Source organism: Pyxicephalus adspersus, chromosome 2 (genome assembly GCF_032062135.1).
Source record: "Pyxicephalus adspersus chromosome 2, UCB_Pads_2.0, whole genome shotgun sequence".
Classification (NCBI taxonomy): Eukaryota; Metazoa; Chordata; class Amphibia; order Anura; family Pyxicephalidae; genus Pyxicephalus; species Pyxicephalus adspersus.
In genome coordinates, this window is record NC_092859.1 from 27,665,558 (window position 1) to 27,680,874 (window position 15,317).

Genomic DNA, 15,317 nt, shown 5'->3' on the forward strand with positions numbered 1-15,317 from the left:
GTTGTCTATATTATAATTAGCTTTCTGACTGGCACTATAGGTAGGTGCTCCACTCCAGATTTCATCAATACGCCTGGTCTGATAAGAATACTGCAGTCTAATCACTACCAATCAGGGGTTATGGGTAATCTTTTATAGCACCTGTCCATCACCACCCTAAAGGTTTTCTTTTAATTTAAATAGAGTGGAGATTGATTAGGGCTTCTCTAAATGCTGTGTTCCTATAGATAGGATGTGTCTTCCTGTTCCTCATCCATCATCTGAAAAAGAAGCAAAGGGAAATCTTTGGCACAGTAACACAGGCAGCAACCTTCCCACTGCTACTAGAGAATTTATTTATGTCAATGTGTCACTATAAGGTGGAAATTTCCCCATACTTCCTGTTCTGTTCTTTACCATGCAAATAGACAGGGAGCAGTGCTCCTTCACTTCCTATTCGGTCTGAATGACAGTATGAGGACACATACCATAATAAAAAGGTTGGAGCACTTTCCCACTCACAAATGTTTTTGGTTGGGCAAAATAAGAAAACAAAAAAATATATATATTTTGAAACGGGATATCTTTTAGGTGGGGGAACTTATTTACTAAAGCACTGCAAAAAGCAATGACGATGGGGCAATGCCATAGCCCAAAACAGCCAATTAGAAACAAGACTGACATAATTACTGTAAAGTGAAATTTGAGTGGATGCTATAGGTGCCTGCAAATTTACATAATTGATGTTTAGTGAATAAGCTGGGTAAGAATGTAATCATTCATACATTTTGGTTTAATAAAACCAGATATTCTAGAAGTGTACAAAATGTGTTCCCAAGTGTATCATTACAGATTATCCCTGACTCCAAATAGGCACAGATATAGGAGACAGGACACACATAATTATTTCACAATTTTATTGCACAACTGAAAATAAACAAATTTCCTTTAACTTATACACAACCCTTAGAAACCCATAAAACACGCGGTGTCCTTCTTCTCATCCATGCAGCTTTACAGAATATTGAATGTGGGTATCTGGTCCCCAAAAATGGGTGAAGATTTACCTATTTAGATGCAGGTGTGTTCCAGTTTACAATTGACTAACTGCAAATAAAGTACAAACTTTCCCCGAATTGTGCTCCTGCATTGTCATGGTCACATCTGCACCAAGTGAAGACAACATGTGGCTGTGCCAACATACATGACACAGGTATGGTCCACTGTTGTCACTATCAGAAGGCCACTCCAGTGCCATTGCTTTAGTGCAGATGTAGCCAGGAGATGACAAAATGAGATTGCAGGAGATCAGCATAACTGACGGGGAAAAATAACATTGATGGACAGCAGATATTGTAAGGAATTCAGCTCAGTGAATGTATGCTTCTGTTTTTAAGTTAGTGCAATTATCATTTAGCAATGTAATGTTTTTATTTTTGGGAGACAAAAAGGGATGTGGTCAGTGCAGAGCTTGTGTTTAGTTAGATTACAGTTTAGATGATTCTAGTCATTGGCACTTTTTTAAAACAAAAAAAAAAAAATGGAACACAGAGCATTGCATTTCACAAATCAGAAATATATACTTTATATAATATCCTATTATGTACCAATTGCAAATGTTTTCGTAATTTTATTGGAGCTTACAGAACAAACTCATATTGACAAAATAACTTTTGACTGCTTCAAGAAAAATTCTCACCATGAAAAACAGATTCAATGAGAAATTTTCACATTGAATGAGTGAGAATGCCATCTGCGGTGAAATGTAAAGTTCACTGACAAATGCCAACTGATTCTTCTCAATATTTCCAGACAGCTGCCAGATTTGCCCCAGGGAATGCCTAGACAAAAGGATTTAATTGTAAAAGAAAACTTTGAGAGCGCTGAATACCTGTCATAGAAGTTTCTGACAAACTCCTGGGCTGAGGCAACAAACCAGTTCAGGACTCTGTGAAGGAAGGCACTGCCCTGGAGGTGGCATTCAGTCATAGAGCAAGAGAAGAACTGCTTCTATCAAAGGCTCGTGGTTTACAGGTTAAACTAAACCAGTGAAAATTGGATGCATGCAGAAAAAATAATATTTTGTTTTAAATTAATAAACCCGACTCCTTAAGGATTTATGTTTGTCTTTTGTTTGTATAGATAATGGCCCTTGTGTAACTGCTGCTGCACTCTGGGCTCTGACTCACACCGCCAAGGACTGGTAACTGTCTGACCCAATGATACTGACACAGGAAGTCTCCGGCTTCTGTGTTTGGATAGGGCCAAGGGCTGTCCTGATATCTGCTTAGGATTATGATGGTATCACAAGATGCCTGCAAGCATCTAACCTGGATAACATAATCAAATAAGACCTGCAGCTAGGGAGAAAGCCCATGCCTGACTTCTACAATTACCCAGAGATGGTATTTATCAAAATGTGTGGTCCAGGTGCATTCCCATACCATTCAATCTGACCTCTCCTTTATTCATGGGTACTATACCTGAAGAATGAAAGAATGGATCAGTTTTCTAAGGAGAGCTTAGTGTTTTCTCCAGACATTAATTACGAAGGACCTAGGGAGTTATTTTGCTAAAGAATATAGAAAATGGGCCATAATACTGATACAGATCAAAGTCTCAATTGGTTTCTCTAATTGAAAAGTTTTGGCAAACTTTATTTTCCAATTTGTACTATTCACCGTGCTTAAGAAATGCTTGCCTCACCTTATAGGTACTTGAGCACTCATACAAAATCATACAAAAGCTGTACCTGCATCCCTTTAGACATGGATGACTCCTAAATATGAAACTCCTATTAAATGCCAGACTTTTAGGAACACAAATTCCTCTCGCAATTAAACAATATTTGTTTGGCCCAAAGTTCAGCTATAGGGGAATGTAAACTGATTTCAGTTTATTTTCCTGTGTAAATTTGTAACTATGTATGCATATATGGGCAGTAAAACATGATGCTCCCTATTATGAAAGTTTATGTGGCTGATATCTCAACGACTGTCAAGAAGGGAGGGAGAGCAACTCCAAAGTGAGTGTTTGCTCCCTCTAGTGGTTTATTTACAAATCTCTATGTTCATTGTAATAAAGCATAGAAAAAATGTAAAAGTCCAATTAAAAAAACAAAATAAATTGTTTTCACAAAAATCTTTAAACTTTTTTAGTAATTAGAAATAATATATTTAATTCAAGAATGTCTTTGCAATTATTGTCGTCTCCAGTTCAACTTATAAAAAACAATATGTACTTTTCTTTAATCCATAGCCACAGTACTGTCTGAGTACATAAGTGATATAATAATAGGAGATATATTCATACTACAGCATTTTCTATTACAGTATTGGGATTATTTGTGACAATAAAGCAAACTCAGACCCTCCTACTTAGCAGTAAAATTAAGAAGATGCACAGTCAAGCCTTTTTCAAACTCTGCAGGACAGCAGCAGTTAAAGATCTGCAGGTGTTCCAAATTATTAAAAATGTTTTAAAGTTAAATTTTAAAATATTTTTAAGCTTACCTGAATGTTTGGTAAAAAATAAAATAAACATAGCATGTAGGGGTGTCCATTGTGATCACCTTGCATTGGTGTCTACCGCCTTACTGTCTAAGTGTGATCAAATTCAGAATGTATTACATTACAAATGATAATAAAAAAGAGTAACTTTCAAACAAAATTTTACTTTTAAGAATCACCTTGATATTCACTAAAAATGATATTCACCTACAGGTAGAGCTGCTGCATTGATTCTTTTATCACTTATATACTCCAACAGTGAAATCTCCCTGCCAGAATTCCCAACTCAGCGTCTGCCTAACCTGAAAGTTTGGGTGCTCCTGTCTTCCTGTTAAATTTTCTATAATATAAAATAAATACAAAATCCAGCAGGAATGACAGGGACCACAAATAATGGGCACAGCAGGTTTGCAGATCTAAAACCTCAGCGCAGAGATCTCACAGAGTTCCTAAGAGAATAAACTGTCCATGTATCCTCTGCAGCATATATGAAATATTAGTTTTGCATGAACCGACCCTTTAAATATTATACTTTTAAAATTAGAAAGTTGAGTTTTCAAAAACCATTCTGTTTACTCATTTCTCTTTGAACCTCACTACTTTGATCTAATGAGAACACCACCAAATCAAATAACATTACAGGTAATTAGGAAACTAAACAGAATGAAAAGGAATATTTAGAATGTGTATTTGTTGCTGCAAATGGGTGAGAAGAGGACATGGTGTGTTTTGTGCCTCCTTCTGCAAGAAGCCTGGTGGCATGACTAGTGCATTGGACTTAACGTTCCCTTTGTAAACATGACAGATAATACTGAATGGTATAAAAAAACAGTGGTAAAGTCCTTTGAGGTTAGGCCTCCCAACTTCATAAATGAAAAGGAGATCAATCATCTTCTGGGCATAACCTCTAGTAGTCATAACAGCAGTCAACATTTTGTTTGCGCTTTGCTTTATTTTGGGGGCTTCATAGATACCCGTTCTGTATGTCAATCTTTCCATTCTTTACTATCGAACTCAGACAGAACTGGCAAGAACTGACCCTAACAGACCTTGTTTTTCCAGGAAAACATTGCATAGTAATGTTACTCTGGGCTTTCTGGACAACAAGGGGTTATAATTTCACAAACAGAAAGTGAACATGTTGCAGTAAAGATGGCGTCTTCGCATGTCCAGCCTCATCACTGTTTCGTAACTGCCGGCCTGCTCACAGTCCCATCTCTAATTACAAAAAAGCATAGACCTTTTGGCAGGACAAGGAACAACCAGCTTTTCACACTGCAAAGGAAACATTTTTTTATCCTGAGGGTGAAACTAGCACTCTGTTACTTCCAAAGACGAAGATGGAAGCTTTCAACGACATAGAGAATTCTGCAATCACTGCACTATGGTCACTTTCAGAAGCAGTCCACAGGCTGCCAACATCCGAGAGTTGGGCTACTATGGTCATACGTCAGCTCCTAACTTCAACAGTAAGTTTGTTGAACAGCAAGTGTATAGATAACATGGCATGTCTTTTGAATTCTTGGGAGGGGGGGATAAAATACAAAAATAGAAAGAAATGCCCTTTGGATTTTTACAAGGTGAACACTGCTATTATGTATATGTTTATTTGTCTTTTGCGTGAAGCATAAGAAACACAAGTAGTCCTTCAGTTTTGCCACCTGCAGGTCAGCAGTGGGAGAACATTTACTGCCTGAGCTTCAGCGTTGTATTGTTCTCCAACACAGTCTGCTTTGGCTCTGCACAAAAAGGAAAATAATTCATTTTCTCCCTGTAATCATTTGCTGTTATGGCAATTTGATGGAAACAAAGAGCTTGGCCAAATTTTTAAAGGACAGGGCAGCACTGGCACAAGCTGCCCAGCAATTCTAGGGCCAAATCTGTCAATTGTCCCTTCTGCATTTGTTGCAAGTCTTCCAGAGCCAAGTCCCAGAATGTGGTTCTAATCCTCACCGCACGTGATGCCTCTGAAGTTAAATGGAAGGTTAGGTTGGCTGCCCTGTAAGTAACTCTCAAGATAGGACAGATGAGACTAGGTCTCTTCTTAGAAGACCAATAAAACATAAGCCTCAGTCTTTAGATCCAGTGCAAATCCAAATGTTGTATGCTCCAGATTGTCGCTTTACTACATTCTGCAGCTGCCTAAGTTCCATTTCAATGATCTCACCTGGGAGAGAAGGGACAGAACATAAAGTTTCTTGAAACCCTAAATTAACAATCCAGGGTCTCAAATAAAAATGGCAACCTCCAGCCAACATGGCCGACGTAATGCCCTCCAGTTCCTTATCATTGCAGACATCAGGCACAGATAATCCCTCTTCCCCAGTCTCATTAGCTGTTGTTTTCAGCAGTGAGGTATTTGAGTGCTGTGAAGCCGTAACGACGGGACATGTCCTGCTGAAACTCTTCTTTCAGTGTTTTCAAACAAATTCTATATTGCTTGTTGGAACGGAACTTGGTGATGTCGAAGCTTGGAGCGTGTGGCATATGGATCATGTAAGCATTGGGCAGCACTGTAAATTCAAATTCCTATAGAAGGAAAAAATTAGTGTAGAGCATGTAATCATTGTGAGGGTTAATATTTTAATCAGAGATTAATATTCTGCATAATTAATTAAAGCTAAACTCCAAACATAGAAGAGAAAAAAACAGTTGAGGACTTGTGTCAAAAGGCTTTGGGCTTTTGTTGATAGCATCAGTTTTACACTAGCTTAAAATGTTTCCGAGATCATTCCGAAAGTACTGAATAATGCACTGACCTGCCCTGCATTTGACTTGCTTCAAATAGGTTTTGCATTTCTAGGCTTGTATGGGAACCAGGTGTTTGGGCTAACAGAGTACATTTTTAGCAGGGAAGAGCAAAGTGACCAAAAGCTGGGCTCAATTCTGCACTGCTGCTGCGCCTTTACTTTCCAGTCACAAGCTATAAGTGGGGATGGGACAAGGCTGTACTTAAAAATCAAATAAAGAAAACTCAGGTCATCAGCATGTATGGTTGGGCTGTTTATACCTCAAGACTGGATGGACAGAAATACAAATTGTTTTGCTGGTAATACAGCTTCTGTATATGTATTTTTTAACGTTAGTTTTAATGGTTGGCATGAAGTTCCCCTGGCAAACTTAACAACCAAAAGATAATTAATAAGTAGTTGTACATCTAGCAATTATGACTTCTTTTTGAAAAGATGAGTTAAAGTAACTAGGGTCAAAAATGTGAAAAAGCAGGACCTGAAAAAGAAGAGGGTTTGTACTCATGTTTTTGTGTGTTCCTGCTTTAGTATGCCTGTCTGCATGTAGTAGGCATGGAGGGGGCAGATTTATTGCTCTGGTGTCAATATCAACTGACTAAACATATATATATTTTTTTCAAAATCATTACACTGTCTCTTCAAGTGATACAAATCAAACCCAGAAACTAGAAAAAGATGTTTGGAGTTACCTGTGCATCCAATTCCATAATATGGGCCACTTTGTTCCACCCAAACCCAACAAATCTTCGGTCATACTCTGGGCAGTTCCGCCTGACGACAACATAGGGTTCAAAATCAGCTTCCCATTCTACACGATAGGGGGTCGTTGCAGTACGCCACTTGGCAAAGTTGGTGGGAGCATGGCCTTTTGTCCAGACATGGTACCTATAGCAGAAAGTCCATACAGTATTTTGTCATTTTTAATGCAAAAAGCCTAAGCTGTTAATTTTACCTATACAATGAGGTCCACCTGGCACCTAGACAAAGCCATTGGGGTGATGTGGCAGTGTCAGACAGCTGGAATATATTACACATTGCTATTGTTGTTCTCTGCATCTATATGAGCTCATAAACCATAAAATAGACTTAGCACTCATGGCACGTCATGGCTGTAGCAGCATCAACTCTTCTGAGATTGTGCCCATTCACCCAAAAGTGCATTTGTGAAGTCAGGTACAAATATAAAACAAGAAGACCTGGCAAAAAAATGGCTTTCTAGTTCATACTAAAAGGGGATTGGGGTCAGAGCTCAGTGAAGGGTCCTCAAGTCCCTTAACCAGATTTTTCAATTCATGTCTTTATGGAGCTGGTTTTGTGCATAGGGGCACACTCATGCTAGAACTGAAGCAGGTCTTCTACATTGCAATGCCACAAGGTTAGAAACAGTCAACTATCTAAAATGTCTTTGTATGCCTTGGTACTTATAGTACCTCAACACAAAAATTTGCAAAATTAATACAAAAATAAGTGACCACTAACTTACCCATGGCCCATACCCAATTAACTAAACATGTGTACATCCACTAAATAGTGATATTATGATTTTGAAAATACTTTTTGCTTTAAAAGAATTTAGACAATTTCTGGTGTGAAAAAAAAATCCCTCTGATTTTTTCCCTGTAATATACTTTAAGGCGATTGCCAGATGTTGGAAGGAAGCAGCTAAGCTTTAATTTGTATCAGAATTTGACAGCAGCATCTTGCTGAGCTGCGCTAGGATCCTGGCTGTACATCAAGGTCTGGGGAGGTAAATTGTAACTCTGTCACCTCTTCCCGCTGTGGCCTGTACAGACCTCTGCTAATTACACCCAGTGCCAGGCTCGCCAGCTGTAGCCCATGCTATGGAGGCATTCACTGGACACGCTTTCGCCCGATAACATCAGGAGGGTTGGGGATCTGTGGCATACAACATGCCTTCTGGGCTGTAGCCTAAGATAGGGAAGATGTTTTGAAAGCCTGAAGCCCGAGAAACATTTATTTGGAGCCAGGAATAAATGACAGCATCTGCTGCAAATATGTAAAATCCCAGATATTTTCCTAGGGCGAACATATTTCAGTGCCGTCATTCAAAGATGCAGCTGAAGTCTTTGTAATCTGTGAAAGTTTCCTAATCAGTGTGACAGCGCAGCTTGGTTTTTTGGCATCACTTTGCTTTGTGCCCTTTTGTATATAGAAAAGAACACAGGATTAAAGGACATCCCTATCAGGAATGTATTATTTAGTTTTAATTGTTAACTCTGGGTTCGGTCCTGTTGTTTATTATTATCACCTAATAGCTTCAGAGGTAATACTTCACTGCAACAGTTTGTATCCCCCTTACTCTCCAGGGGGGAGGGTGTTCAACTCTCCAGCTTCTACCACACACTAAAATATATACACTAATAATATATAGTGGGAATGACTCTCAAAATGCATGAAAAGGAATGTGGATAACCCTTATTATTAAGTTCAGGTGCACAAAGCCTGGACCAAAAAGATACCATGTTTAGTTTGGTGCAGAAAAAGTAGTTTGCACACAGCCCTGTCTCTAACCTATATATTGCTAATTGAAAACCATGTCTTCTCATCCAGCATCAGTACCTGTGACCTTCCAAATGTTTGTTTTTGGCTGCATTGGAAACATTTCCCACAAGCAGACTTCTAAATCATGTGTTAATTCTTCTCAGAATAAAGGAAGCTGTTATATCCATGAGGTCTCAACTCCATATTAACTCCCATGGTTTTGACATGGAATACCCACTACAAACTTTTACCCATATATTATACCACCTGCAAATTTCACAGTGGAGTTCAACAGGCACATTATAAATTTTTTTTTAACCATGTGGGAGAGACATAGATAATATTTACCGCTAGTACATTGGGCACTTGATACCCTTAAGAAACAAAAAAAAAGAAAAATACAGCAGGCACCTAATTAGCAATTCGATTTTTTTTCCTTAAACCTTTCTAGTCTAACCCAAAACATTCTGTCCTTGGAATACTGACTTCAGACAACAGTTCAGACATAACCTGGCCTTGAGGTATCCGTTATAGAACTAAAAGCTGTAAATCACCAAACATTCTTTCATTAGTACTAAGTGAAATGTAAGTATGTCAATTTTTTGGAGGAACTATTTAGAGCCATATACTAACCTGAAGGTGAATAGAGTCCCCATATCCAGCATGGACAACAGTTCTGCTTTAGACTTTGGGAACGAGAGTCGGTAGCGAAGAGTCTCAAATGCTGGAATGATCAATGCTTTCTTAGTGTTCGCCATATCTAGCTGCACAATAGATTTCCTGTGATGAAATTTGAAGAGAGGGATGAATAATATGAACAAACTGCTTTAACACATTATGCAACCCAAACTTGTCAAAAAAAAAGATAGCTCATTGCTTTTAAGATACGGGGGGATCAGATTCCTCTCCCATATCATAGAGCTCTTTTTGGTTCTATGTTCCTTAATGATGGACCCTGCTACCAATCAACCGCAAAGAATAAACACCCAGGCTACTGGGCATCTTAGATATGGACATTTTCTTTGGCCTAGGATTAGGTTTATATTTCTAATTGCTCCTCAAAACTTACCTGTGATCTGGTCATAATGCCCCTTGGATAAGCTAAATGCAATGCTTAACCAGCAAAAGACTTAGGATATACTAGAGATGTACATATAAATAACTTCAGTACACAGGATGCATGTAGTACCTCTGCACTGGTGCGGATTTCCTTCAGACTGCCTGACACCATGTTTAGCAGTAAAGTAACAACAGTTTTTGAATGCAAAGGAAAGCCATAGTGCATAACTTTGTGTTGCACCTTCTGCTACATCAAAAAGGTGGGCAATACAGACGGTGCAGGTATGCTATAATTTTGTCATAGGCAGGAGCCACTGTACAGTCCACAAGCAATCTGCATGTCAAAGAATGACAATGCTGCTCTTAAAAGTGCACCTTATTGGTGGGATGCACTATTAAAAAAAGCAAATCCCTTAATAGCGTCAATGGAAGTTAGTACAAGAACCCTTTTTTTTAGTACATCCCCCTCCCCACACACATGATCACACACAATGATCACACAAACACTCCACATATTCTGACTAAATTTTAGATCACAATATTGAATTACATGCAAATTCAGTCACTCTAAGCTGAAAGTGTGCAATCATTGTTACTGTATGTACTGTGCAGAACTAATACTTAAAATAAATTGGAGACTGGCAGTTCAGGTCTATGCCACAAGTGGGCACTCTGGGTTAACAGAATAAATAATATAAACATACAATTTACTTGTGCCAGACATAGTTATATAATTGTATTTTCCCAAAGGGCTGAAGATCAAAGACAAAATGTGCAGAAAAGCCTGGGACTGGCCTGAGACAATATTCTGAAAATGTGTTTTGTCTGTTCTAACTCTGATTTCAATATGTGTTTACAGACAAATTACTGCTAGTGGAAAACATCAATTTCCAGAGTAATCCTTCACTAATAGATAATTACATAAATGTTTTTGTGTCTACAAAGTCTCAAACCATTTGCTGGTAATGTTACATCTCCTTTACGCTCCTTCTTTACCTTTATAATGCTAGAAGTAAATATTTTTTCAGCTGTAAAGAGTAAAGTAAGCTCTAAGAAGGGCTGAATGGAGTAAATACATACATACCTGCAACCAGGGCATAGGGCTGTATGAGGTTCATACCCAAAATTTCAGCCTGGGATAAAAGCTGTATCAGTTTCATATCCAAAACAGCAATATGGGTAAAGGGCCTTTATAGGGAAAGTACCCAGAACAACACCCAGGGCACATGACTATACGAGGTTCACATCTAAAACTGCAATCAATGAAGAGGAATGTATGAGGTCCATCCTGAAAGCTGAAACCACACATCTGTACAAGGGCCATATAAAGAGCAGCCAACTAGAACATTAATCATGGTAGAGGGCTGTATTCGTTCCAGATCTAGAGCTGCAATCCAGAAGGATGGTTGTAAAACTAAAAGTGCAACTTGGGCAACTAAAACTACCTTTATAATGCTAGAAGTAAATATTTTTTCAGCTGTAAAGAGTAAAGTAAGCTCTAAGAAGGGCTGAATGGAGTAAATACATACATACCTGCAACCAGGGCAAAGGACTGCATGAGGTCCATTCCCAAAACTTCAACTGAGCAGAGGACTGGTTGAGATCTAAACTCAGAAATGCAATCTGGGCAGAGAGCTGTATCAAGTCAACATTTGAGAATGCAACCCGGGCAGAGGGCTACAAATTCAGCAGACTAGTTGAGGTCCATACCTAAAAATGAAGCCTCCGCAGATAGCTGTGGAAGTTTGCAACTAAAATGAGCAGAGATTGGAATAAGGTTTTTTTTACAGACTAAAGGGCAAGGAGCAGGTGACAGATTTTGTAAATCTACAGGAAGAAGGTTGTTCACAGTCTTTTATGGTAATATTTAGACATTGATCTGGTTTAAAGATGCAGAAGTTGGAGAGCTGAGGGCTGTCCTACACAGGGAATGTATACAGAATACCAAAGGTTAAGGAGTGTTTGAATATACAAATACCCTGGTGGCTATTAAGTGCTAATTTGCTGGACATTTCAGCACTTAGTCTGCATTACCTGAGGCTCTCATAGAGTCCATACATTGGTAGAAAGTCTATGTCCGACAGGAACATGTACGGAGTGCTGACATGTTTCATGGCTACATTCCGAAGCAGGTTGACCGGATAGAACTGTCCCTCTTTGTATACAATATGGTAGCCCACATTGCGACGGTTAAGGAGCACCTCAGAACCTTGTGCGTAGCGGAGGAATTGCTGGGCCTCTGCGTCTGAGAGGTACAGAGCCAAGCTGATAGGGCCTTCCCAGTGTTTGCAGATAGCTTCCAACATCTGAAGTCTGCAAGGATAGATGAGAGAATGAGACAAAGCATTAAAGTACATGTACATTACAAAAATGTAATATATTGCAGCTAACTAGGCCTCCTTATGTGTGCTGTTTGCATTAGTTGTTTTTGGTCTTTTCTTTTTTTATTTTCACTTGGTGTTTCTGTCATTTCCTGTCCTAGGGTGACAAAGTTTACTCCCTGTACTGTGTCTTTGAAGGTGCAGTACTGTAGTGTTAGTACAAAATAGTAGTAAAAAATTCTGACTCTTTTGATCTGTTGACAACTTTCAATGGTATATTTAAAACACCCAAAGGTAGCACATAAGTGAATTTTATTGTTAGGATATACATCCACTTTAAAGCAGATATATAGGTTATAAAAAGTGTGATGCAGTTTAAAAAACAAAAAAAAAAACAATATAAGCATTAAATGTATACAAAGTATACACTCGCTTTCTCTTTTGGGAAGTCCAGGAACTGGTTTTTGTATGTCCACTTATTCAAGAATTGTGGTGACGGACAGCACAATTTACAAGTATAGCAGAGTAAAAATGTATCATAAAAGAAAGTTTAGTGATAATAGGAGAAGTAGGCATATATTGGTCTTAAAGGAAAATTGTCTTTACATTTAAATATAGATTTTCTTTTATCTCTTTCAGTCAGCTTTACCTCTTTAAATGTATTTACCTAACTTTTGTTTGAATATGCCTTAAAATATGTGAGAATGCTGCCTTTTCTCTTCCCAACCCCCCCTCGCTCCAGGAGTGCTCTGTGTTTGCAAAGGTGAATACCAGTCATATCTCTCAGTAAAAGTTTCCTCATGTAGACTTGTCTGACCTATCTGATATATCTGACCAGATGCTGATTACAGAATGCACTGGTCTAACTTGGGGTCCGAATCTCAATGGAAAAACACTCAGCTGACTGTAAGTTTCTATGCATTGCAGTAAAACACACAACAAAAAACTTGAGGTCTAAGATTGTTAGTACAATGTCTGTGACCTTTAACACTATTTTAATAAGCTTTACATTTTTTAAATCAATTCACTTTCAATTTGTAACCTGTGTTTACCAAAAAATAATTTACCACAAGATAAAAGATTCTGCGTCATCCTGCTACAGTAACCAGTATTTCTAATCACCAGTGCTTCAGACACCAATACGAACCTGTCCATGGAGAGTTGGGCCACCAGGGTAACATCTGTGTTGTCCGGTGCTGGCTCATATTCATAGTGCAGAAAGTAGAGGTGTGTGCGGTGGACTGTGAATCTCTCCCGCCTAAACTCATAGCACAGGTCATCCTCATCCAGCTCAGACAGTTGTTTCTGGAGCTGCAGACGGGACATTCAATAAAAAGAAAGGTATCCATCACACAAAGATTTTCAAGTGGTAACATTTTTGTACATGGTTCGATGAAAGATCTTTTAGACAGAAGACCTTATTATCAGCTTCTATGGAAGGCCTGTACTCTCCAATGCCTGGTCCCTGCATGACCAATGCTTGTGTATAGACCAACCTAGTAGAATGCATTTTGACCTATAATATGCTGGATCCTTGGTTGACTGGTTTCAGTAAAAATCTAAGGTAAACAAATAATGTTTAAAAAAGAGCCCTATCAATTCGTACTTAAATCTTTTTTGATGTTTTTGGTATTTCTCCAGGATCCAAGCAATAATCCCACATAAAACTCTCCACAGTTCATCTGTACAGTGGATGCTGCTCTCTCTTTGGCCTATGTGCTGACTTTGTGTTTGATTTCTCTGTAGACTTTTGCAGGCACCCTGCAGAAGTCAGGGGACATTCTGGGCCTCATCAAAAGTTTTGATTTTTGCAAAGGTTATGTAAAGCGTAATGTTGAGGAGTAAACTCATCATTGCAAATCTTCTCACAAACCCAGTTGCCTGGTAATTATACTGACTCCTCTTGCTTCAATACTTTAAGTCAGTAAAGCTCAAGTAGGAGAGAAGTCAAGAGTGTACACTTGCTCTGATTAGGACAAAGATTCCAAACATTGAAGGCAGTGGGTCTGCAACCGTAATTTTTAGAAGAAATATAATCAATAGTATCAGCCTCCATGTTTCCCTTAAGATATCAGTTTAACTGACACAGCTTAGTTCGGTATACCATTTCAGATGTGTTCGCTCATAACAAGTTTCCAAGAGTGGTCAACTTGGCCAATTCTCAAAATTCTTTCTAGGTTAGTCTCAAGATAGCCCAAAACCTCCACACTCTTAATGGCCAACATGACTGTCTATTACGGTAATTGACCAATAAGGAAGGGTAGTCTAGCTTGTGACCAACCCAAGAAGCATCCAAGAGTTTGTGAACCTGCTCATCATGAATTGAGGCACCCAGGACACTGATAAAGATGTCCAACAGTATGTCTACTAATATGAGCAATCAGCAGGAATTTAAATGGACAAGAACAATTTAAATAAACAATATCTTGATGCAAAAATGAAAATAAATACCACATGAAGTTAAATAAATATATATTTCTACAGAAGCCATTCTTGCAATTAAATGATAATAAGAATATTGTGTATACACCAACAGTAATCTGCAAATTTTTCATTCTGTCAGAAAATTCTGTTCATTTTGCTTCTATTGTAATTCTGGCTACATACTCCTTGTCCCTCTTCTCATGTTACTGGTTCATCCCTTTTCTCAGCAGTGAGCCATGAATTTACATGAGCAGAGGGCATCTCTGGTGATAATGTTATTTTAGGCAGGAAGCTTTTCCTAGGGTGCACTGAACAGGTCACAAATATGTATTTTGACCGCATATTTTATCCGTCTACTCTGAGTTTAAATGTAAATTGCCATCAAAGTTCATTACAGTTCTTAACTTGTGGCCAACCAAACATCTCCCTTCTTTGATGTTTTATGCATGGAGAAAGATCTGCTTAAAACTGCAATAACACATAGAGGCAATGCAATAATGGTTCAGACCCAGAAATATCTACCACTCCACTTCTGTACATAATTATAGAGGAAGACTTAGATATGGACATTTTTGATGTTGAATAAGTCAGCAATTAAACTCATCTGAACTTTACTGCTTCAGCCCTGAGCCATGTCTCAAGCAGTCCTCATCACATACTGAAACCAACACATGAAAACAAACCACGTTCCGCATACAGGGGCCAATTTTTCCAAATCTGAAATCAAAACACCTCTGCTTTAAAGTTTATCTAAAGCCAAAACTTCTATAGCC

The 15,317-nt window shown here is 38.5% G+C and overlaps 1 protein-coding gene across 3 annotated transcripts in view; it reads right to left on the reverse strand.

Moving 5' to 3' along the window:
* Nucleotides 1-881: 881 nt before the first annotated feature.
* LARGE1 (LARGE xylosyl- and glucuronyltransferase 1) overlaps nt 882-15,317 on the reverse strand; it is a 237,452-nt gene continuing 223,016 nt past the window's right edge. For all 3 annotated transcript variants that reach the window (XM_072400166.1, XM_072400167.1, XM_072400168.1), the window contains 5 exons: nt 13,268-13,431; nt 11,834-12,112; nt 9,374-9,520; nt 6,928-7,123; nt 882-6,017 (listed from right to left, as the gene is read on the reverse strand). In XM_072400166.1, coding sequence (XP_072256267.1) covers nt 5,820-6,017; nt 6,928-7,123; nt 9,374-9,520; nt 11,834-12,112; nt 13,268-13,431 — 984 coding nt within the window. In that variant the 3' untranslated portion in view covers nt 882-5,819. The remainder of the gene's footprint in view (nt 6,018-6,927; nt 7,124-9,373; nt 9,521-11,833; nt 12,113-13,267; nt 13,432-15,317) is intronic.